We start from the raw sequence: 23203 nt of genomic DNA, 5'->3' as shown, positions 1-23203 counted from the left end.
AAAGCGCTCATGCCGGCGCCCTGAAAACCCATGATCGAATTCGTCAGAGGTATTACTGGCGGGGAATGTACAATTTCGTACGTCGTTACATTCGCTCCTGTACCGCCTGTCAACAACGCAAGATTTCCCGCCACCCCGCTGGCCCTCTCCAGCCTTTGCCGTATCCAACTCGCCCGTTTGATCTCGTGGGAATCGACCTTTATGGTCCGCTACCATGCAGTGCCGCCGGTAATCGATGGGTCATCGTGGCCGTCGACCACCTGACCCGCTACGCGGAGACTGCTGCACTTCCCGCGGTGACAGCCCGAGAGGTAGCCCATTTTCTTCTGCACCACTTCATTCTTTGACACGGCGCCCCTCGCGAGCTACTGAGTGATAGAGGTCGTGTCTTTTTTTCCGAAGTAGTCCAAGAGCTCCTGTCGTCTTGCAAACCAATACATCGGGCTACTACCGCGTATCACCCGCAAACCAACGGCCTCCCGGAGCGTTTCAACCGTACGCTTGGGGACATGCAGTGTATGTTACATCTGAATCTGGGAGCTCCAACTGGGACCAGGTACTGCCATTCGTAACATTCACGTACAACACTGCCACCCAAGCAATAACTGGGTTTTCGCCCTTCTTTCTCTTATACGACCGTGAACCATCTTGTACTCTGGACACAATTTTGCCATACCATCCAGATGCCTCTGAGTGAAGTGCTTTGTTCGATATTGTACAGAAGGCTGAGGAATGCTATCAGCTAGCTCGCACATTTACCTCCAACACTCAAGGCTATCGCAAAGATCAGCATGATACCGATACCCCTGCTCCAACGTTCCTGGCCGACAGCTTCGTTTGACTATGCCTTCCTGCCACCAGCAAACTAGAAACGAAATACCACGGACCTTATCGCATCTTGGAACGCACATCTCCTGTTAATTACATCATCGAGCCAGTCACCCCTTCTTCCGACCACCGCCGCCGCGGCCGTGAGGTTGTCCATGTTAGACGCCTCAAGCCGTACTACAACCCTCTGGTCGTCTCTTCTCCGTGAGTCGGGGGAAATGTAAAGAAGACGAAAAACAAACAACGCTGCGGCATCGCCATCACCATCGCTTGTCTCCGGCGCCCATCTCGCTCGCGCTTAAAGGGGCCCACAAACACCTCCCGAGCACTCCTCACAAACTATCTCAGTCGCTAGATTATGCTGCGATACACATTTGAACGCAATAATACACGTCTACGCGCAGTGCAGGTCCCACAATCCCATTCGAAAGTTGGCGCGTTCTTTCCTTCGACTTTTGCCAGTCCTCCTTCTCCTCGGTGCAACGCTGCTACGTGCATGCGTTTTCGAATGACTATTGGTCTGCTTCTTTGCGACGTCACACAGCCATTAAACTATCGCTTATGCCAGAAAAATTGAAATACGCTTAACTTTTAATTATCAGGAAAGAAAATTAGGATGTTCTGTAGACAGAAACATTTTTTCAAAGCTTTTTTTTCCTGCACTTCCGGTCTCGCGCGCGCACGCGCGCATCTTTGCCCTTCGCGCAGACGGCGGCGCAGGCAGCATGCAGGCAGCGCAGGCGCGCAGGCACCACGGCAAACGCGGCGCGGTCGCAAGCGGCGATCTCGTTTCAGTTCCTTGCAGTGTACTTGCGGGGCACTTTCCGCCTGTGAATGTTCTCGTTTCTTGTGTCGCCCATGCGGAATGAACTTCGAAGTCGGCTTACAGGTTTACAGCATTAAGTCGGTGCTTTAAATGTCGGGCCCCACTTCACTGCGCCTTACGTAGTGCAGCAAAATTTCGGAGGCAACCGCTGCTCCGTTCCTGTGTCCACCTAACCAAAATACGCACCTCGGATCAAGTCAAGGCGACAACATACGCTGGTAAGTAATGTGTTTACTAGCTTGAACATAGCGCACAGATAAGCGACGGTTTCACAGGTGCAATGAGTTAGTCATTGTTGTGATGCATCATTACTGTGGCGGCTATTAAAATCCTACCGTCTTAACCGGTGACTTGATTGCGTGAAACTACTCACGGAGGTTGCATTTTGTGTCGTAGTAAGTTTGTAGGTTATAAACTTTTGCCTTATAGTAAATTACCTAAGACAACCGCGCCTACCTGGCTCGGCCGTGCGCGAACCAGCGGAATCGTTCGCCGGCGTTGGCGGCTTTCGGCCCTGATCCCGGTACAGACTGCGGGTTTGAATTGTACGCAGCAGCAACGAATTAAGCACCCTTACCTAACTTCCCACGAGCAAATAAAGTTTACCGTAATATCAAAGCTCCGTGCGCAGTTTCACCACAAACGACTGAGCGGTAGAGCCGGAGAGGTACAAGCCGCCGCGGTAAACATGTAGTATTAGGATACGCATGCTGTATCTGGCCCTTGCAAGGTTTCACATGACGTGCAGTGATGAGGACGCACCGAAGAAACAAAGAAAACGACTTTATTTCGAGATTATTCCTAGAGAATTGCTCTCCTCGGCGAAAAACTGTGCTTTCTTAGTTTTATAACTGACCACCTTGTTGTTTCTTATGCTTGAGCCGGTGTACATTCGATTGTATGTGACACTTTAATATTTTTTTTGTCACCATGTCTTTCTTTTATGTTCTGCGCGTTAAAGATACTCAAAGTGTGTACAAGAGTCAGTGGCAAGTGAATGTAAATACATGTACATTTCTCACATTTTGTTTCCGACACAGCACCTGTCCATATTGCACATTTCTTTTACTTGCTGATCTTTTTTTTTTCGCTAGCAGATCACTGTAAAAATATGACTGTCTGTCGTCCATGTCAAACAGGGGTAAAAACCTCGTCAAGCTACTGTATTAGTAGCCTTTTCTTCCTACCTTAGCATTTGTTTTTCTGTCGACAGGAGGAAAAAAATCTGAATGAAGTTGATTGAGTCGCTCAGCAGTTTAAATTGCCGCTAAGAACACTATTATATCGCGCACATAATACTAATCACCATAATTACACTGTTCCCAGATGAAAATGAAGGTGTCATTTCCAGCTGGAAATGCAATTTTCCAGCTGGAAATGGCATTTTCCAGCTGGAAAAAAATAATTTCTAGCTGGAAAAATTCCAGGTGAAGATTTTCTAGCTGGAAATGGCGTTTTCCAGCTGGAAAACAGAAATTTCCAGCTGGAAAATTTTCTAGCTGGAATCTTTCTAGCTGGAAATTATCCCAGGTGGAAATTTTCCAGCTGGAAAATGCCATTTCTAGCTTGAAAATTTCCTAGCTGGAATTTTTCTAGCTGGAAATTATCCCAGGTGGAAAAATTCCAGCTGGAAATGGCATTTTCTAAATGGAAAATTTCCTAGCTGGAATTTTTCTATCTGGAACTTTTCTAGTGGGGAACGGTATTTTCCAGCTGGAATTTTCCCAGATCAAATTTTGTAGCTGAAACTTTCCCTGGTGAAATAGAAAATCCAGCCAGAGAAATGTAACAAATTCACCAAGGAGGCCTATTAACCAAATAAAAAGACACTGAACGGCTTCTTTGATAATTCAGTATTATATCTGGATGCAAAAATATGGTACATATAGGTCCACTATTGTCCATTTGAAGGAAGTAGGACAACCCTGCAAAGCACAAACGGCTAAGAAGACAAGCTCAATGGGTACATGAAGGTGATACCTTTATTTGTGCACTGATTATAGTTACAGTAGTGTTCAAGGTTTATAAAATGGCATGGAAAATTCTAGATTTAAGCACATATGCAATTTAAGCAAGACACAATGCTCGTTTGGCTCTGAAATGTGATAAAAGTCTATGCATGTAACAAATAAGGACAGTGCATCTCAAACATATCACGCACATAAAGAAAAGCATACAGGTTAGGAAACAAAAAGCTATTCTGCAGACAAACTGTGCATTTGATCCTAGCAAGGTTGTTCACGTTGCCAAGCAGCAGGAACAAATATGAAGGACATTAATCCAGTGCAAATGTTATTATAGACTTTAATACTAAATTCACCAGCCATATTATACACTTTCAATTTTAGCATGCTTCGAATCCTAGGACCTCTATTTTCGATTAACCCCGTCACGGTCATGCCGTGATTAGGGCACTCGACTTCTTTGCCCAAGGATGCCAAATGCCGCCCGTGCCGAATGTAATACAAATGCCGGCCATGGCAGCCGCTTTTTGGTGAGCCAAAAAGAAAGTGTGCTCTCTGATGTCAGTGCACATAAAAGAACCCCAAGTGGCCGAAATGTGTGCAGCCCCACACTGTTATCTGTCATAACCTGAGTCGCCTTGGGATGTTAAACCGGATAAACTTAACTATAAACCAATATATTCTGAATAACACCTTGCAAAACTAATAAATACACAAACGTCATTTTTCGTTGTAGCTTTACTGAACTCTGAACTATTCACAAATATATAAAAAAATATATAACAATCTTTCTGCTTGTTACTGGAATACTTTTATGACCATTCAAAACTATTTACTAAGTCACAGAAATACTCCTTGTCCTCAACAGAAAAATAAATACAAGGACGTGCTTTTTCATTTAGTTTGAACAGCCTCTGTTGGCCTAGCCTTCTTGCAGCCTTTATGTGGTTGCATGGATCTGTGCGCAGTGCACTGTAAACATGTGATAAGACATAAAATTCTTCACTGCCCGATGGCCCCTTTGAATAAATTATTCTTTGAGCTTTAAGGTATGTGCCATCTTCCAATTTCAATGCCGAATTGTCAATTTTTTTGTGCCTTGTGTAATTTTCTGTTGCAACTGTGGCACCATTCACTTTAGCTCTTTTGATTTCAACAGCTTCAGCATGTTGCAGATGTGCATGGTCTGCATAAAAATGACCATCCAGCCTCTTAGACTTGCCCAAGGAGACAAGAGCACAAGCAGTGTGATCACTTTTTTTTTCGCATATCATCTCTAGTGCTTGCTCACTTGCCAGTGCCTTTAGTGCAAAAAGGCTGCCTTGCAGAAGCAGTCGTGTAGCAATCTGCAGCGCAACTCCATTAGCCGATGTCACTAGCTTGAGAAGTTTACCGGAATTATTCTCAAACGAAAAGCAAGAATGTGCCCATAAAGGGCCAAAAAGAATAACTGATTTTGGAATATGCAATAGTTGGTGCACATTGTACGTTATAGCACTTTCCCCATACAGAAACTGCATAGTCACAACAAACTCTGTTAACAACCTGGAGCTTGTTTCGACATCTGCATTAGAAACTGAGTCCTTAAGGAGAATGTACACTCCTGCAACAAGGAGGCTCCAGTGTTGCAAATTGTCAGAATTCAAAACATCAGTGAGACATGGGATGCTGTAATACAGCAGCCAGTTCTGCCATTCTGATGCCTTCCAATACTTTCTCAGAAGTAGTGATCTCGGCTGGCGATTTATGCACCCTGGCATTCTGATCCCACATAACCTTTTGTTTATAACTGCCACTGAAGATGGCCTGCCACAATAGAAATCAGCCCCTGTCTCTGACAGCCAGAGTTCTGTCATGTTTCGTGCAATGCCCAGCAGCACGCAATGCATGTAATCAGGGCACCAAGCCCAAGTGAGGCTAAAGCCAGTAAGATTTATAAGAGGAGTTGGGCCCTTAACCCCCCGTACAATGGTATTGGTGTGGTAGGACCTCTGGATGTCTGACAGAGTTTCCTCGTCACTTCGGTCAGGAAAGGGCTCAGTCACTGGATACTTCACAGTACCTGCAGAAGTTATAACAGAAGAACATGATTAACACTTGCTTTAATTGGGTTTGATCATACTGCCATTAAATGGTTTAGCACCATGAAAAGCAGGAAGGCAAATTCTTTCAAACTTAGGTTTTACTGGGTTGACTTGTCTCACAAAGAAATCAGAAAAACAGTGCAGGTGATGGCAGCAGACCTGTTGGGCTAGTACTGAATAACCACTGCTCTCGGCCATGCTCAACTCACTAGGCCCACAAACACTGTGACCCTTAAAGCAATGTGTTATAATTTTTCCTAGAATCATTGCTAGTAAACCCATTTTTTCAGTGCTATGAATTATTTTTTTTAATGTTGATGCATTCTTACATTAAAGCATGTAACAATGTTTTAATTCATTTTATGATATGAGCCACTATACACTATATTCAGGTGCTCATAACTGCTTCAACACGAGATGGACATTATGCTGTCATATATATTACTCAAACATGATATTTTGTTATGAATACCAAGCAAAATATCGCGATTCTACTGCTGTTGTCGACTCCATGTCCTTATCTGAAAAATCACATAATTCAGCTCCATTTCAGGCATAAACAGCCAGTCAGAAGAAGTGCTAATGATGAAGCAAGTCAATGGCCATAGAAACCTGATTACACTAACGATAAAATATGTGCATAATTATAAAGCTAAGATTAAGAAGTAGCTAACTGAGCCAAATTGCTACTATATATAGTTAAGGCCAGTAAAGTTATTCCTTTCTAATAAGTTTAGCAAAACATTTGTCCCTTTTATATTGGGTCACAAAAAACTGATGCACAGTACGTAGTAAGATTTGTACCTGTAGCAATACCTTCTAACTTTTCTGAATAAAATTTTTATCTCATGCGTCAAAGAGTGTTCAAGGTTGGCCCTCTCAACTTTCCCTGCTAAACGCCAGCTAGTGTAAATAGTTTCAAAGAATATGCTGCTCCTTTTAGAAACAAAAAGTAAACAGTAACAACTTGCATTCACTGCAAATACTTACCATCTACATTGGTCCCTGGGTGGTAGCACCAGCTGCAACCATAATATCCATTGAACTGGATAACATGTTGCATTGCTGCCCGGGCTGGAGCATCAGCACAGCAACATATGCAGAACACCTGCAAAATAAACTTTTCTATAATCTGCTGGTAAAATAATCACGCTATCCTGAACTTTGTTTCTGTCAAGCTTTGCTGATGTGTTAACAAAGGTGACAGAGGATCTCTATTTGAAGAACTCAGCATGTTTACAAATTAATGGTGATCAGATATTTCAAATAACAGAACATCAGAACTTGAGAAAATTCTGTAAGCTCATTTTTCTCTGACTCGTCTCTCCTTTTTTCCCCCTACCTCTAATGTCCGAGAACTGTCACTGCTTGTGTTGGCAGCTGCCCTTTATTAAAGGTTCAGGGATCGTGAGAACATAAAATAAACCACAAAGAGAAGCCATATATGATAATTATATATATGGTGTCATACCTTTGAGCGTACAAGCCTTCCCTCATGAATCCATGTGATGCCTTCGATGTTGAGTCTCTTCAAGTGAGAGACATAGGCCTCCATCAACAATGTCATGTCAGGGTGCTCTTTGCCATACCAAAGTAATGGCATCATTACATTATTCCAACGAAGCAATGGTGGCAGTTCATTTAATGTCACTTGCACAGGCCAGATGCTATACTTCGATGATTTAAAAACGGGACTTCCATCAGAATTCAAAGTGAGTGTTAGGTCATACTCACTCATGCCTACTTGAGTACGCACTGAGCGGTACTGTTGGCCATCTGTAATATCAGTCATAACACCACTGTTAGGGGGTACACGCCTTAGGGTGGTCATGACTGCGTTGCTTGCTGTCTTGCTTGACAATATTGTAGAGAGTTGCTTCTGTAGTGGCAGACTCACAAAAAACTTCCATCTCGCATCAGTTCATGCCCAACATGTGCTTTGTGGCAAACAGTACACTGCACTTGGAGCTTCCTTCGCTCTTCGGCACTGCCATGTGACTCAACCAGCAAGGAATTGCAGTATGGGCAGTAAAAATGGAACACAATGTCAGACATTTCCACACCACAGAACTTTTTAAATAAATATTTACTTTCGGGAAATGCTTTTTTGCCCAAAAGATTGTTTAACAACTTTTGAATTGCCTCAATCGCTGTCCACGACAGCCCATGCTTAATGGCAACATCCAGCAACATCATAAATGCATCCCCTCTAGTAAGACTACCACTATCAATAAATGGGGCATTCAACTCTTCCTCGTCAAAAAGTTGACTCGGCTCAGCGTCCTTAACCCAGTCGTGTAGGTTCTGCAGTGATGGAGGAGATACCGGCGATGTTTCGACGGGAGATTGAAAAAAGGAACTCCCCTCCGAAGATTCATCATTACTGCTGAACTCGGACGAAGAAGGCGCGCTTCTCTGGTCATCGTGCAGCGAGTCCTGTGAAGGTGACAGCGGCGCACCCACGTGCGTAGGCAAAGATGTACGGTCGTCCTGAAGCGGGTACTGCCCGAGATGCTGGGAAGTCGATGGCGCTGCGGCATCGAGTGCTTCACTGCTGGGAGACGTAGGCACACTTCTGTGGCTGTCCTGCGGCGGGTCCTGCGAAGTTGACGCAGCTGCAACGTTCTTTGGATGTTGCGGCGAAGCACCAGCGTTCAAACGCCATTTCGTTGCCTTTGGCACGCAGTCATTTGAGTCTGGGTCGAGATAAGTCTTGCGCCTCTTGCGTGGAGCCATCGGCTATCAAAATCGAGCTACGTTGTTGCTTTAGATGGCTGTTAGAACCGTTCGCGAAACGCGTTAACAAGGAATCAGCCCGCACTAACACAATCGCGCTTTCGAGGTCCGTGAGGAGATACGCGCCATGCGCTACAAGCCAGAAATCCAAATCCAAAATCCAAGCGGAGACGTCAGTGACCCCAGCCTCTTAATAATGAAAGCCTCATAATTTACAATTATTAGTTTGTAATATTGTTAATAAAAGTTGGTTTGCATTTTATGAAAAAAAAAATAGTTTGAATGATATAAAATGCGTAGCTCTCTGCAAGATTGTCTGCTAGATGATAATTTGGCGCCACGAACGCCAGGTGGCGCTACGCATTTCTTTGTGGCGCACATGCAGGCCTGTACTGCCTGAACGTCCATACTTTGTTGCACGTTGCATGTTTTCTCGGTACCCGTGGTCGAAGTGTTGGCGACGACGTTCGTGACTTTTTCGGCCCAAGCGGTGTGTGCGAGTTCAGCCGAGAAATGTTCGCGCTAGTGCGCTTTGTCGAAGACACAACAGACAATCGGCTGCATATTATACCTGCCGATGCTATTATAGACTTCCATCCTAAGCATGAAGCAGATTTTCAGAACAAGAAGACATACAGCGCTTACTGGGACGATCCGGAGGACGAAGAGAACAGCGGAGAATATGTCGTGCAAATTCTGAAGCTTGCCAGTAAGTGAACAAATTGTTCAACCTTTTTCGTACAGGCCCGCTTTTCCTAGTTTTTGCTATCGTGAATAACTGCGACCGCATGCCGTCAGTATGCAGCGATCCACACAACACAGGCTTTATTTAATAAGTTGGACCAGGTAAAACTCTGGCAGTTTAAATCTCTGTAATTTGGTTCCTGTTGCTCGCTGTTATTACTGGATTATACGGAATTGCTTGGAATTACGTAATAGATCGTTAAAGAGTGAGTGAGATCGACTGACACGATGAGGCGGTGTGGCAAAAGCGATCATCGGTCGCTCCGGGTCGCGCGCGATTATTTTATTCCTTATAGCCTGCATAATAGCAAGTGCATGCATGTATCTGTTAAACATCACCTTCGAGTGTGCAGGGATATATTACGTGCACATAAGCATTAATATGCATTCTTTTTAAATGTTTCCTATCCCTGATGATTGAGCTGTTAATAGTGGTTAATAGTGTCTTGCCTGGTGTCAACTGCTTGCAGAGTCAAGACCAGAGATGGAAGACAAGCTCGCAGAGAAAAGAGTGGTAGTCCCTCCAATTAATAAGTCTGACTTTGAGGACAAAGATGACATGCCTGCTGCTAAGAAGGCTGCAAAACAGGTGACCTTCTTTTTGTAGAAGGTGTATATTGTGCTTGTGGCGATAGAGCATGTGTTAGTGCTTTTGAGTATGCATTATCCCTTACTCCATGTTTTACCATTTCTGTAACATTTCAGGATGCAAAGAAAAGACGGCAATACCAAGCCACAACAAAAAAAAAGCAGTTTTCAGCTGTGCTTGGGAAATATGTCCAGCACACGTTGGCAAACAATGCAGCTACATCCGCTGCTGGAACATGCAGCTTGAGCGAAAGGGTGAGGTGAATTCCTACGATAGTAGATGATAGTTGATGCTTACAACTTTAGTCAGTTTTGCTGCTTTTTAGTTTCTGAATTTGTAGTACCACCTTACAGACTATTGAGAGCTACAGTTGCATTACAGCTCAAGAATGCAGAAGCAAAAAATGCCACTCAAAAAGGCCGTCGAACCAGTCACATCAATGGCTTCTCATGACATTGCAGTTAATCCATTGGTGTACACACTGCAGGCAACTGACAGGTGCCTCTATGAAGTGGGGCTAACTCCCACCATCGGCACATTGTTTGCCTTCCTCTTTGCATCTAATATTCTTTATCCCTAAAAATCATCATGAGATTAGCTGTTGTCAGTACTAAGAAGAAAACAAAAAAAATCCCCAACGTTTGCCTTGGACTCGTAGACTGTTCGCTCCTTTAAATTCTATAATAACGAGCCCCTCAGTTCCCCTTCATTTCTCTGCTTAAATGTCTTGGATAACATTTTAATTCATCAAAGTAATGTCTGCAACGTTTATTGTGATTGACACATGGCATAAGAACATCTTGACTCAATTAAAAGCCCTGTATTACAGCAGCTTGCAGCTGTAAACATGGTTCTATGTCACAATACTTATTTGGTGTTTCAAAACTTTCATCATTGGCAGAAAAGGAAGAGTTACGACGAAGCTGATACTTCGAGCTCGGATGAGAGCCTGGTGTCATCCAAAGATTTGAAGGCTGCCCAAAAGGAGGCGAAGCACTGGAAAACGAAATACTATGGCCAAAAGAATACATAGCGTCGTTAAACAAGCATGTGGCTTTCCTTGAAAGCAAGATAACAAAACAGTTGGATTCATGTAAGTCATACCTTCAGCATCTGATTTTGTATTGGTGTGAGCATTTTATGTATTCTAAAAATTTGTTCTTTTTTTCAGTCCAGCAGACGCTACAGAAGGTAGCAGATGGCCAGCATGGTAAGTCTGCAGAAAATCTTAATGGACATGCTGCTATGGCCTTCAGTTGTAAAATAATGTCGCTTGAGAGCCTACACTTATGTGGGCCAAAAAGGTAAGATGGCTACTATTGGTGCTCTTCAAACTTGCAGGCGTGGTGAAAATGGCCGCCGCAGCCCCCGTGGCCGCCGCAGCCCCCGTGGCCGCCACAGTCCCCGTGGCTGCAGCAACCCCTGTTGCAGCACCAGCTACCCTGGCCGACAAACAAATTGGAGAAGGCCAGGAGGCTATCATGAACTGTAAGCAAGTTTTTCTGATAGTTTTTTGATTTCGTCACATACACACTTCGTTAAGGTGAAACTTGAGTTTTGATTTTGCTAAATGAGTCGTCACATGGTCTATTGTATCTTGCAGATGCTGACGTGGATCCTGATCAAAACGAATGGTCAGGTGAAGGTGCCGACACCACTGCAGAAACTTCTCTGCAAAATGCAGTAAATTCTGAGTGTAAGTAAATGAAGGATTTCAGTCTAGTTATGCTAAATGTGCTGATGGCTAAATTTGGTGCACGCACCATTCTTAGAACCTGTGTGTGCTTTAATTTCAAGTCTGGAACTTCGCTGTCATCACTTCTGTGTGCACTATATCTTGAACTAGTGTTTTGTATTACAGCCGCCTGTGCTTTGACTGGCATCAATGAAGATTACTCGCTGTGTCCTGATGGACGTGTGAGTATACAATTGCCACTCATTGAGACAACTATAAAATGCATGAATACTGCTTTTAAACTACAGTCTTGTTGGAAGTGCTGGCTGTTATGCAAAATAATTATCTGTGCATTTTCCTTTTTTTTAGTTCCATCTTCAAAACAAAATATTCATAACCAAGGAGCAGGCTAACAAGCTTTTCAAAAACAAAAAGCCTACTATTATGGTTAGAGAAGCAGCCCAGGCAATTTGGGGCCTTGAAACACTTGCAAAAAGGAGTATAAGTGGAAGGCTAGCCCCAACAAAAATGGGCAGCAATGAAGAACCGGCAAAGCAGCTGACTCCAGTGAAGGTGGAAGCTGTATATGGTAAGCTTATTTTCAAGTCTACTATTCGGGACTGTTGGCCACAAAGTAATATATGTGGCATCGTGCAGGAGCACAAGACGAGAAGACTGCACTTAGCTTGTCTTCTCGTCTTCTGCTCCCGTTCTTGTTTTTCACTGTTACCTCAGGATGGAAAGCTATTCTGGATATACTGTTTTGTTGCAGGTTGCCTGGCCCACTGGGGTAAAGTGAATGGCGTCGACACGTCATCGGCGAAGAAGAGTGTGATGCGCACACTAAGTGAAAAAATTCAGGACACAAAGAGAAAATTGTCCAAGGATATGTAGGTCTGCAGCTGTTTACTCAAGCATGCATTGCCAATAAATGGTATTACATGAAAATCACAACTGTTTTCATTTTTCAAGAAAACCAAACAGCCACATTCCAGCAACCTACCTCCAGCTAGAAGTTACCAATTTCCAGCTGAAAATTTTCCAGCTGGATTATGAAACCAGAAATGCTTCCAGCTGGGAATATTTCCAGCTGGAAACTTTTCTAGCTGGAAATATTTCCAGCTGGATTTATTTCCAGCTGGAAACATTTCCAGCTGGAAACATTTCCGGTTTCATAATCCAGCTGGAAATAAAATTCATTTTCATGTGGGTGTCTTGTAAACTGTGCAGCTTAACGAATGGGGAACAGCAAGCCCATGAAAAAGATGTTACATGGTCACTTGTGAAGCGGGCTGACTTGAAATTTCCATTTACTTCTAGTTTGGCCTCAAGAAGCTGAAAAACTCTGACTGGCATAATTATTCGCAATCTAGCCTTACACACCTTGAACCCACTGTTGCTCTGCCTTTTTTACTTTTGTTTCAAGTGGCAGCTTTGATATAATACTGGAAAGGCCTGCGAACGGTCGCACACCATGTGTAGTTGCCGCGATAAGCAAACAGCAACATGTTTTGTGCGCACTTTTGCTTAGCCGCAGCCACAAGGAAAACGCAGAGATATGGGTAAAAAGATTGCACTCACTCAGACAACAAATGTCATATGAAACTGCGCTCCAGCTATTGTCAGCCGCAGCAAACATATTGAAACAATTTTCTTGGCTCCAGTGGCCAATGCTTTGCGGCGCTGATGCCAGTCTCAAAAGAACTGTGAGTTGAGCTAGTTGGTGCATCATTTTTTAAAAATACACAGCGCAACAAACATAGGACAAGCGAGTAGACGGGAACAGCGCTGACTATCAACTGCATGATTTATTGAAAGAACACTAATATATGCAAAAATGCCCTGACAACCAAGTGCGCATGTTCGCAGATAAAACAACATTTCAAGTTTTATCTGCGAACATGCGCACTTGGTTGTCAGAGCATTTTTGTATATATTAGCGTTCTTTCAATAAATCATGCAGTTGATAGTCAGCGCTGTTCCCGTCTACTCGCTTGTCCTATGTTTGTTGCGCTGTGTATTTTTAAAAAATGATGCCAGTCTGTTTAGCATCTAGGTTCAGCACACTGACAGTTGTACTGTGTAATTGACTAGTCATTGTGAAGAGCAAATCTGTGTCTGTGAGCAGCAATCAGTTCTTCTTTTGACGGTCTTTCACAGGCATCCGTCATAAAGTGATGCTCTGAAGCTGTGCTTGCAGCTGTCACTCTGTGCGAAGAGCCCTCAGACCTTTTCTCCACATCTTGGAGGAGCTTGTGGACGTACGCTGCATGAAATAGTCATCGAGATTACAACAGTGCACTTAGTTTTTCGTGTAATATTATAAGTAGAACAAACTTTGAACTTACAAAACGTAGGCTGCGTTTTCACTGGAGCGACACTGAAATGTCCTTTCCTTGCTTTTGCCATCTTTACTTTCCAGCGGTCATCTCCTTTTTTGTCTGTGCCTGGAGCCTTGAGGAATTTTCATTAAAGTGATTTACAGCCAGATGTGACCTATAAAGAAGGTAAATATGAATTAATTTTTCATACTTTGGAAAAAAATGTGTTTCTTGTTGCCTACCAGCAAAATTATACAGAAGAGGCTACCATAAGGAACCATTATGCATTATATTCACAACACTGCAGAAGAAATTGCTTCTGATTTAGCTACTATGTTCAGCGCCTTTAGAATTAAGAATGTGATGCAATGATTTCCAAGCAGCAAAATGAATGTATGACATGGGCTATACAACATCATATCGTGAATCACCTGTGTTCTCCCTGCTGTTGTATTCTAGCGATCATCATTAGTTCAAGTGGTCAAGTGAACCTTGAGCGTTCTTGCAGCTTCAATACAGTAGCTTCGGGACATTCGAGATGGTTCTAGTGGGGTCGGAAACTTGCGCTGATAACTTCCAGTTCTTTAAAAACTGCCTTTGTCTTGGGACTGCACTAAGATGAGGAGCACAAAAGAGAGACGAGGTGTTTTTTCAGCCTGCGCTTCATGCTTGTCCTCAACTTCGTTCTTTATGTCATCCCATCTGCCTATTACAACATAAGAGCAGTGACTTCCAATGAGGACCCTTAGATGGCCTGTGCAGTCTGCAGCCTCCTGTCTCACTTTTTCTATGGAAGGGGATTATAGAATGGCTAGTGCTACCATGCTAGCAAATATGTTTTTACGATATTATATGAAGCATTCTTAGAATGTCAGAAATGTGCATCGCAGTCTCCTCAAAATGTATGAAAACTACCTGACATGGCAGCAGTCTTGAGATTCGAAGAGAAAGACACAAGATAGGTTCAGCTAATTTTACAGCAGAGTATTTAATGTCAGGATGGAAGGATTGTGAAAAATTTCTCAATGGGTGCATACTTCGAGCAGGAGTTGGGATTCACTTGACATAGTGGGTGCCCTTTTTTGGCAGATGTCAGAATTGACTCCTGTGAGTCATAATTGTAAGGTCTCATATTACCTGGCCTGATAACATGACAGCTCCAGATCAAGCACTGTACTAAGGGGAGTGCTGGTCGTAGTGGCTATTGTAGCATTAACTAAACGCGATCTGCTTAGTTGGGCTACTTAGCAAGTTGAAGAATCGAAAGGAGGAAAATGATATGGTGCGAATGAAGCACAGGCTTTCATAGATGAACTTCTGATTTTTTTTTTACTGAATTCTATTTTATCTGGCCTCTGTTCCTTTTACAATGACAATATTATGAACATACATTAAATGCTTCATGCAAGGATTGATTGTTTGCATATGCAATGCAGAAAAGTTGGAATGCGTACTGGCACTGGAGTAAAAAACAATGTTGTATCCTTTCTTTCATTAAACTTACCTTGCTTGCATCCCATCATCCGAGTATGCAATTGATTTGGGAGCAAATCTGATGACCAAACTATGAAATGATTCAAGGGAGGATGTTTGGGCTTTGGGGGAGAGTTGTCGAATGACCTTCAGGAACAGGGAGTTCATGAGAATGCAGTTTAGCTTCCTAAAACACATGAATCTGTAAAAATGTACATATATACATATACATATCTATATATAGCATTTAAAGGAGCGAACAGTCTGCGAGTGCAAGGCAAACATTTCTTTTTTATGTTTATATTGTTGACATTTACAGGAATTCCTCTTATGATGATTATTGGAATAAAGAGCATTAAATGCAAAGCGGAAGGAAAAACAACGCGCCGACGGTATATATATATATATATATATATATATATATATATATATATATATATATATATATATATATATATATATATATATATATATATATATATATTTGACTGATGAGTTGGTAGTGTTGGTGTGTATTCTAGTCAATCATAGATGCTGAACCTGCTTACAGCTGCTGCATTGCAGTTGAAAACAGTTTTAGCAACATATTCGTTAAAAGACACCTGGTCTTGTACTGCTATTTTACTGTGACAAGAAATCTAAGAGGTGTTGTTGACCAACAATTGTCAGTATAAGAAAGTATAGAACATCCTATTGTTTTTGTGTTTCTTACTGGCGTTATAACCAAGCTGCCTCAGTATTACATTAATCTCGCAGTCTCAGCACTCACATTTACATTATGTTGTTTCTTCACTTCATTATGGGTTTCTTTCTTGGCTATGTCTTGCTGTAATGTGCAGATATGTAAAAAGTTTTTTCCGTGAAGTTCTATTTGCATTACATATCTCTTAAATTTATCATTGGCATTGGTTGACAAATGCCACAAGTGTGAGCCGTGCACCTTCCAAACAACATGAAAGTGAAAAACTGTAGAAAAAAAAACCTATACAAAACAGATTACCTCTGCTCATCCATTGCCTGTTTGCAAGGAGCTAATGCAGGCATTTGCTGTATGGTCTATCATGGCCATCACGATTATCGCATATGTGGTTCAACAGGCTGCGCTACATGCTGATGATCAGGTCATCATTACCCTGGCCCAGGGCAGCAACATAGACTTGCGATTGTCTGGATCCATGGTTCTGTTGCTTCACAGCCCTTTGACCTGCTCACAGCTTTTAACTTAGTAAATACAGTATAGAATAATGTTATTACCATGTATTCGCCCTAATTATTAAAGCAAGCAACTGCATGCATCTTTAGTAATGCACCAAGCATCAAAGTAGTGCTGTATGGGCGATTTGCTGCTCTTGCAATATGTCCAGATAGCTGGGTGGCAGTTTGTAGATAGATGAAATTAAAACCTCATTACATAATAATATATGTCAGCAAATGTACCTCTTCCCCAATGGTTTGCAACGATAAAACATTTTGTAATTCAATTGTTTGTATTATATAATGATTAATTTGATTCTTTTTATATATAGACGTGCAAGCAGCACTTGCCAAGAGCACTCTTGGTGAGTTCATTATTACAGCGCAAAGACGGACGGGACAAGAGGAGGACACAACAGCGCTGCTGCTGAAATAAATTTCTCCTTATAATATGCAGAAATTGGCGCCTTTTGTTAAAGACTGCACTGAGACTCGTTAGTTGAGGCCAGGCCCCATGCTCGCACTATTGGGCACTGCAGCTGACTTCACACAGTTAATAGGAATTGCAGCTTGCCAATTTTCGTATCGCAGCATTGCCTTACCTTTCCTATTTTTACCTGTTCCCATTGTAGAATATGGTCAGTCTGAATGATAACAACGTTGTACGTACAGTACTTGGCTTTGTAGCCCGGGGAGTCGCAACGCCCATCTCCTGCGAGGTCCACTTCCATTCCATCCAGCTGGCTGATGATCTGTACCCGCTGTTCCTGGAAAATCTGGGACAAAAATAAATGTGCATTTGTGAGCCACTTGTAACATTGTGCCGAACTGTGTCACTCGATCGTTGCACTACTGCATGCGCGCGCTGTTTTTTCTTTTTTTATTACGCAAGCTTGCCATAAGGCATATATAAGAACCCGTGCAAATTATTTTCCGTTAGGAACCGGAGAAGGCTCCTGCTCTTATTGCTGTCGGTGAGCCATTTGGAGAAGTTCTCTTCCTTTGTTGCGGTTTATCCCCCCCCCCGCTCCCCGCCCTTTCCGCAGGAAAAATCTAGTTGTGTATAACTCCTGTCTATGCTCCTGTCAAAACCAACTCTTACACTTCCGACCGGCAGCTGATCGCTTAGGGATAAAGAGGCACAACTTTGAGCGACTAAGCCAGTTCACGCGAGTGATAACGTTTATTTTGCGATCCCCCCCTCCCCCCTTTTTGCTGAAGGGTAAAGCCTCTTGGAACTTTTTTTTTTTTTCTGTTTCCATCTCTTCATTCCTGACAGTGTCCCACCTTTCTTCTCTTTCTTCTTATCAACGCCCATCTCGGTTTCACGTGTTTCTTTCCTGGCTGCCCCGGTTGGTGAACTTGGACGCGGCTCCATTCGCGCGACATTTCAGAGTGCGCTCTGTACAAACACCACAAGACGTAAAAAAAAAAGAAAAAAAAATGCTACAGGGCGGGAGTCATGCTGCGATAATAATCGGGCACCGAACAGAGTTTGTTTACTTCCTGCCGGGGAGAGCGCGTTCCTCCACCACTGGGAGCGGACGTGCGATTCATGGGCTCCGCTGACAATCTTCGATTGCGGCGGATTAGAATACTGGATCACCATATATTTAGCATCCACGGGTTGCCTTCAACACCTGACATCGCCTGATACCACCAGTGAGCCTGTGAGTGCCACATTTTCGGCTGTCTGACTTCTCGCTACCCCGCGAAGAGCGCTAACCCTAACGGCCAAGGGGTTGGGGTGCCTTACCGCCGCGGAGACGCCGGTGCGCCCGCGGATGCGCGGCATAGCGTTCGCGCAACGCGGGTCTAACGACGCTCGCCAGTGAGTGCTCCCGCTTCATTGATGACTACCACGACCACGATGAATTCTCTAAGAGGCTACGACCCGACGGAGATGGACTTCACTCTTGTACCAACATCCCAGCAGCAGCTGATGCCCCCGCAGGATCTCCCGAAGGAAGACAACAGCCATGGCTGGAACATATGGTCCCGGCGCAACAACGACAGAGCGGCGCAAGCTAAATCCACGCCTCCCAAGAAAGAGCAGGGGAACAAAGAACACCGAGAGCCTCCTGCACCGAGACCTCCGCGTCTACCGAGTCTCAGGAATTTTCCATACAAAGTCATCATCCGACCTAAAACCACGGTGGATCTGCAATCTGTGGCTCCACGCTCCTACGATCTCGAATTAGGGATCCAAGCAGCCCTCAACACCCCTCTACAAGAAAAGCCAACGCTGCGCGTTGTTAGCCAGCAGAACATTATAATGGTGTGTACTCACTGTGAGGAAGACGCGTTCCGCCTCGCCAAGCTTAATTGTGTGCACCTCGACGGCAAGAGTATAACGGTCACCGCTTATGTTGCCTTGCCAGATGATGTCTGCAGGGGTGTCATACATAATATCAAGCCTGAAGTGAGTGATGACTCTATCTTCCAAGACGTGTCCTCACCCAGCCATTCCATCCTGGGAGCGCGCCGACTGGGCAAGACTACGTCGGCAGTCATCGTCTTCGCCGGGCAGAAGGTTCCCTTCACGGTCAACTACGGGTGGTCAGAGCGCCGCTGCTACATCTACCGGAAAACAAGGGCGGCTTGTATAAACTGTGGAACGCCAGGTCACCGAGCAGATGTCTGCCCGAAACCCAAGGGGGCTGCTTGCCAAACCTGTGGAACGCAGAGTCCAGATGAGACGCACGAGTGCACACCCGTTTGCGCACTGTGCAAGGGCCCGCACAAGACTTATGCAAGAGACTGCAAGGAGAAATTCCAGAGACCGCTGAACAAGAACGCTAGTGCCGCGTCATCAAACGCGGCATCAACAACGAAACTTGAAGATGAAGAAGATAGGAGCAGGCCAAGGCAGAAGAAGCAGCCTGCACAGCGACACAGAGGAGTGTCGTCATCAGTCTCCCGCTCTCGTTCCGCCTCCCGCGGCCGTTCCAGCTCAAGACGCCGGGCAACAGGCTCCACCCAGAACGCTAGTCACGTGGAGGCGGGTAAAGAACAAGGGAAAGAGAACCTCATCAAGACCACCGGGGCGCCGAAGAAGACGTCCTCGGGTCAGCTTTCAGATTCGAAGGTGAGCGTTGCAGAGTGGCCTCCCCTCCCCTCGTCCTCCCCTCAGAATAACACGGAGTTGGCAGCACTCAAAAAAGAGATAGAAAGTCTGAAAAAACAAGTCAGTGCTTTAACAATCCAAAACCAAGAGCTTAAGCGAGCTACTACTAGCGCAATAACCCCGGTAACTCAGCCGACTCCTCAAAACCAAAAACAGCAGGTAGTACCTAGCTCCCAGCCTGCCTTAGGCGAGGTCTATCAACAAATTATCCAAGAACTGAGGTCCTTCAAGGAGGAGTTTCAAGCTTTTCCAATTTACGTGAACGCCCAATTCCAAGAAATTCGAGAGCAGATTGCAAACAACCGACGATACACGGAGACGGCAATTTCTGCACTTCGGAAGGAACATGCGTATAAAAGACATAAGTCGAAATTCGCTCGAACAATGCAAGTGGACGAGCCATCCGATACGGATTCAACATGCCAGCCAAACCTAGAGTAAAGATCTGGCAGTGGAACTGCCGGGGATACAGGAGAAAGCAGGCTGCTCTAAATCTACTTATATCTCAGGAGTCTGACCCACCGGCAGCTATCCTAATTCAAGAACCCCACCTAATACCTATTAAACTGCAAGACTATGTCACTTACCAGCAGGACCAGTTAACTGCCACGTTAGTGCACAAATTATACACTGCCATATTGCACGACCCTTTCGAGCCGGATATTGCGCACTGCTATATAACTATTCTTCCTCTCCAAAGAGGAGCGGCAAGCACGCACGTATTGAATGTATACAGCCCTCCTAAAGACAGGCACGCAAAATTTGGTTCCCTCATAAAGAAATTTCTGACCTCAGTAGGCCATTCCCCCTGCGTGATTGGGGGCGACTTCAACGCACCACACCCTTCATGGGGCTACCCGGCAGCGACACCAAAAGGCAGAAAACTGGAAGAAGTAGTGACGCAAGAAGGGTTATCGACCCTCACCGATCCCACTTACCCTACGAGGCTGGGAAACAGTGTCAGTAGAGATACGTGTCCTGACCTGACGTTCACCAAGAACATACAAAGCGCCATTTGGAAGAATACCGAACAGCACCTGGGAAGCGATCACTTCATACTCTCTCTGGAGATAAGCACAAATGCGTGCAAGCGCAAAATAGGTATCGCAAGAGTTACGAACTGGGACAGGTGGAGAAAGGCCCAGACATCTCCTGCAAACCCTATTACCGACCTAGAGGAATGGGTTAAAGATGAGGTGCACACTTTGAAAGCCTTTACAAAAGAGGTCTGCACGACAGAGGACTGCCCAGCGGTCGATACGCACCTTCTACATTTATGGGAAGCGAGGCACTCATTGACAAAGAGATGGCGCAGACAGCGGCTTAACCGCAAACTCAAGAAAAAAATAGAGGAGATAAACAAAAAGCCAGATTCCTATGCCATATCCTTAGCCAGACAGAACTGGAATTCGCTCTGTGACGGTATTCAGGGGAAGCTAGGGGTGTCAAAGACTTGGAAGCTCCTACGTGTCCTAATCGACCCCAGCAGCAGCAAGTCGGCCACTAAAGACAGGCTCACGAAGATCGTGCACGCCACCCCGGGTACGGACACAGAGTTGATGGAAAAGCTCAAGACCAGGTATCTGTGCACTGACCAAGTCGTGGAACAGCCGGTGTATTCTGGGCTGCCGAAACCCGAGCTGGACATCCCACTCACGAAAGAAATAAAAGCAGAAATCGCGGCCATGAGAAAAAATGCAGCTCCAGGTCCAGATCAGATAACAGCGAAGCTCTTATTTAACCTCAGCGATGACACCATCACCTCGCTGGTGGAATGCTTCAACGAGCAGCATTGGGCTACAGGAACGTTACCAATATCCTGGAAGACAGCCGAGGTTCGGTTCATTCCGAAGCCGAACAAACCCCTTAAACTGGATAATCTAAGACCGATATCGCTGACCTCGTGTTTGGGGAAACTCATAGAGAGGGTCATCAACATGAGACTGAGTAGATACTTAGAAGATAACAACCTCCTACCTAACACTCAATTCGGCTTTCGCCCACACCTATCAACACAGGACGCCTTGTTGTACTTGTACAAAGACCTCCTTGAGACACCTCCCAAGTCACAGACAAGGGCCATCCTGGCACTTGATTTGAAAGGAGCGTTCGATAACGTTCTACATAAAAATATCCTGCAAAGCCTCGCCGATACCAACTGTGGCGCAAGAACCTACAACTATATCAAAAACTTCTTATCAGCCAGGCAAGCCACTATAAACTTCGGTGGAATAAAATCAGATCTCATCACTCTAGGCCCGAGGGGAACTCCGCAAGGGGCGGTACTGTCACCCCTCTTGTTCAACTTAGCTATGAAAGATCTACCAGGCCTTCTTTCCGAAATTCCCGGCATCAAACACACATTGTATGCGGATGATATCACTGTCTGGTGCAACTCGGGGAGTGACGCCGAGATCGAGGAGCGTCTTCAAGCAGCAGCGGACACGGTGGCCCGGTACGCCAGGGAGAGAGGCCTCCAGTGCTCGCCGGAAAAGTCCGAGTTGCTAATTCTGAAGAACCCGAGGACACCCCTAGCACAGAACATCTCGGTGTATATAGAGAGCCACCCAGTACAGAAACCCACGGAGATCAAGATCCTAGGGCAGTATATCCCGCAGGGGCGACAGAACACCACCACAATGAAGAAGCTTACAACATCCACCGAGCAAATCCTCCGGATGATACATCGTATCCGAAATAAACACCATGGCATGAAGGAAAGGGACACCATCCGCTTGGTACAAGCTTTCGTGATCTCGCGGATAATGTACGGGACGGCATTCCTTAACCTCTCCAGGTCGGAAATTGAAAAGTTGGAGACACTCATCAGGAAAGCCTACAAGACGGCCCTGGGGCTACCGAACTCCACGCCAACGGCCAAGCTCATGGCTCTAGGAGTACATAATACCCTCGAAGAGATGTGGGAAGCACAATGGCTCTCACAACTCAATAGGCTCGCACTTACAACACCCGGCAGAAAACTGCTCGAGAAGATCCATGTTAATCAGCCCTATACAATTGACCAAAGGGAAGAGGTCCCACGCGATGTGAGAAGACGCATCAACGTGTACCCCATTCCGCGGAATATGCATCCCGCATATAACATCGAGAGGAGGATAGCAAGAGGGGAGGCCCTGCAGAAGAAATGGGACAAGCAGACTAACACCCTTTACGTGGACGCAGCAGGACCACACAATGGAGTCATGACTATCGTAGTCTCAATGCCTGCGGGGTCGATGGTGAACTGCGCCTCGGTGAAAACATCTAACCCCACTCACGCAGAGGAGGCAGCTATTGCATTAGCTGTAGCATCTAACCCCAACGCCGTTGTGCTCACTGATTCTCAAAACGCCTGTCGCAACTTCAATTACGGATTAATTCATAAGTCAGGGTTGTCATTGCTAACTAAGCACCCACCCAACCAAGCATCAATCATCTGGTTTCCCGGTCACTTGGAACTACCAGGAGGAAACGAAGCCGCTCACAGGCATGCCCGAGCTCTTCTATACCGGGCGTCTCCCCCTGATGACCATAAAGGGTGCCGTGACCTGATAGGTTTAGCAGTGTATGCTGACAATCTCGCGCCATACAGAACAGCCAGAAAGGAGTACCCAACACCACACAAATCCCTCAATAAGTTAG

General features: G+C 44.9%; 1 protein-coding gene, 1 long non-coding RNA gene and 1 pseudogene across 3 annotated transcripts; 2 read left to right on the top strand and 1 right to left on the bottom strand.

The window, feature by feature from the left end:
- The first annotated feature begins 1553 nt into the window (after nucleotides 1-1553).
- On the top strand, nucleotides 1554-17017 carry LOC146176973 (uncharacterized). The gene is made up of 3 exons (XR_014701243.1): nucleotides 1554-1872; nucleotides 13869-13953; nucleotides 16767-17017. It is a non-coding gene; the product is annotated as an uncharacterized LOC146176973 (long non-coding RNA).
- LOC146176975 (uncharacterized) lies at nucleotides 3502-7937 on the bottom strand. The gene is made up of 3 exons (XM_084583046.1): nucleotides 7174-7937; nucleotides 6693-6810; nucleotides 3502-5680 (listed from the first exon to the last, which is right to left on the bottom strand). The coding sequence occupies exons 1-3, from the start codon at nucleotides 7531-7533 to the stop codon at nucleotides 4431-4433; spliced, it is 1728 nt and encodes a 575-aa protein (XP_084439172.1). The 5' UTR covers nucleotides 7534-7937; the 3' UTR covers nucleotides 3502-4430.
- Nucleotides 8831-12394, top strand: LOC146176974 (uncharacterized; annotated as a pseudogene). Its single transcript, XR_014701137.1, has 10 exons — nucleotides 8831-9147; nucleotides 9653-9771; nucleotides 9888-10025; nucleotides 10673-10864; nucleotides 10943-10981; nucleotides 11113-11259; nucleotides 11375-11467; nucleotides 11633-11688; nucleotides 11816-12035; nucleotides 12219-12394. The product of XR_014701137.1 is annotated as an uncharacterized LOC146176974 (transcript).
- Nucleotides 17018-23203: the final 6186 nt, after the last annotated feature.

This window comes from Amblyomma maculatum, chromosome 10 (genome assembly GCF_055883805.1).
Source record: "Amblyomma maculatum isolate TAMU_Amacu chromosome 10, ASM5588380v1, whole genome shotgun sequence".
Taxonomy (NCBI): domain Eukaryota; kingdom Metazoa; phylum Arthropoda; class Arachnida; order Ixodida; family Ixodidae; genus Amblyomma; species Amblyomma maculatum.
The sequence above is the reverse complement of the archived record's forward strand: the minus strand, read 5'-3'. Positions and strand labels throughout refer to the sequence as shown.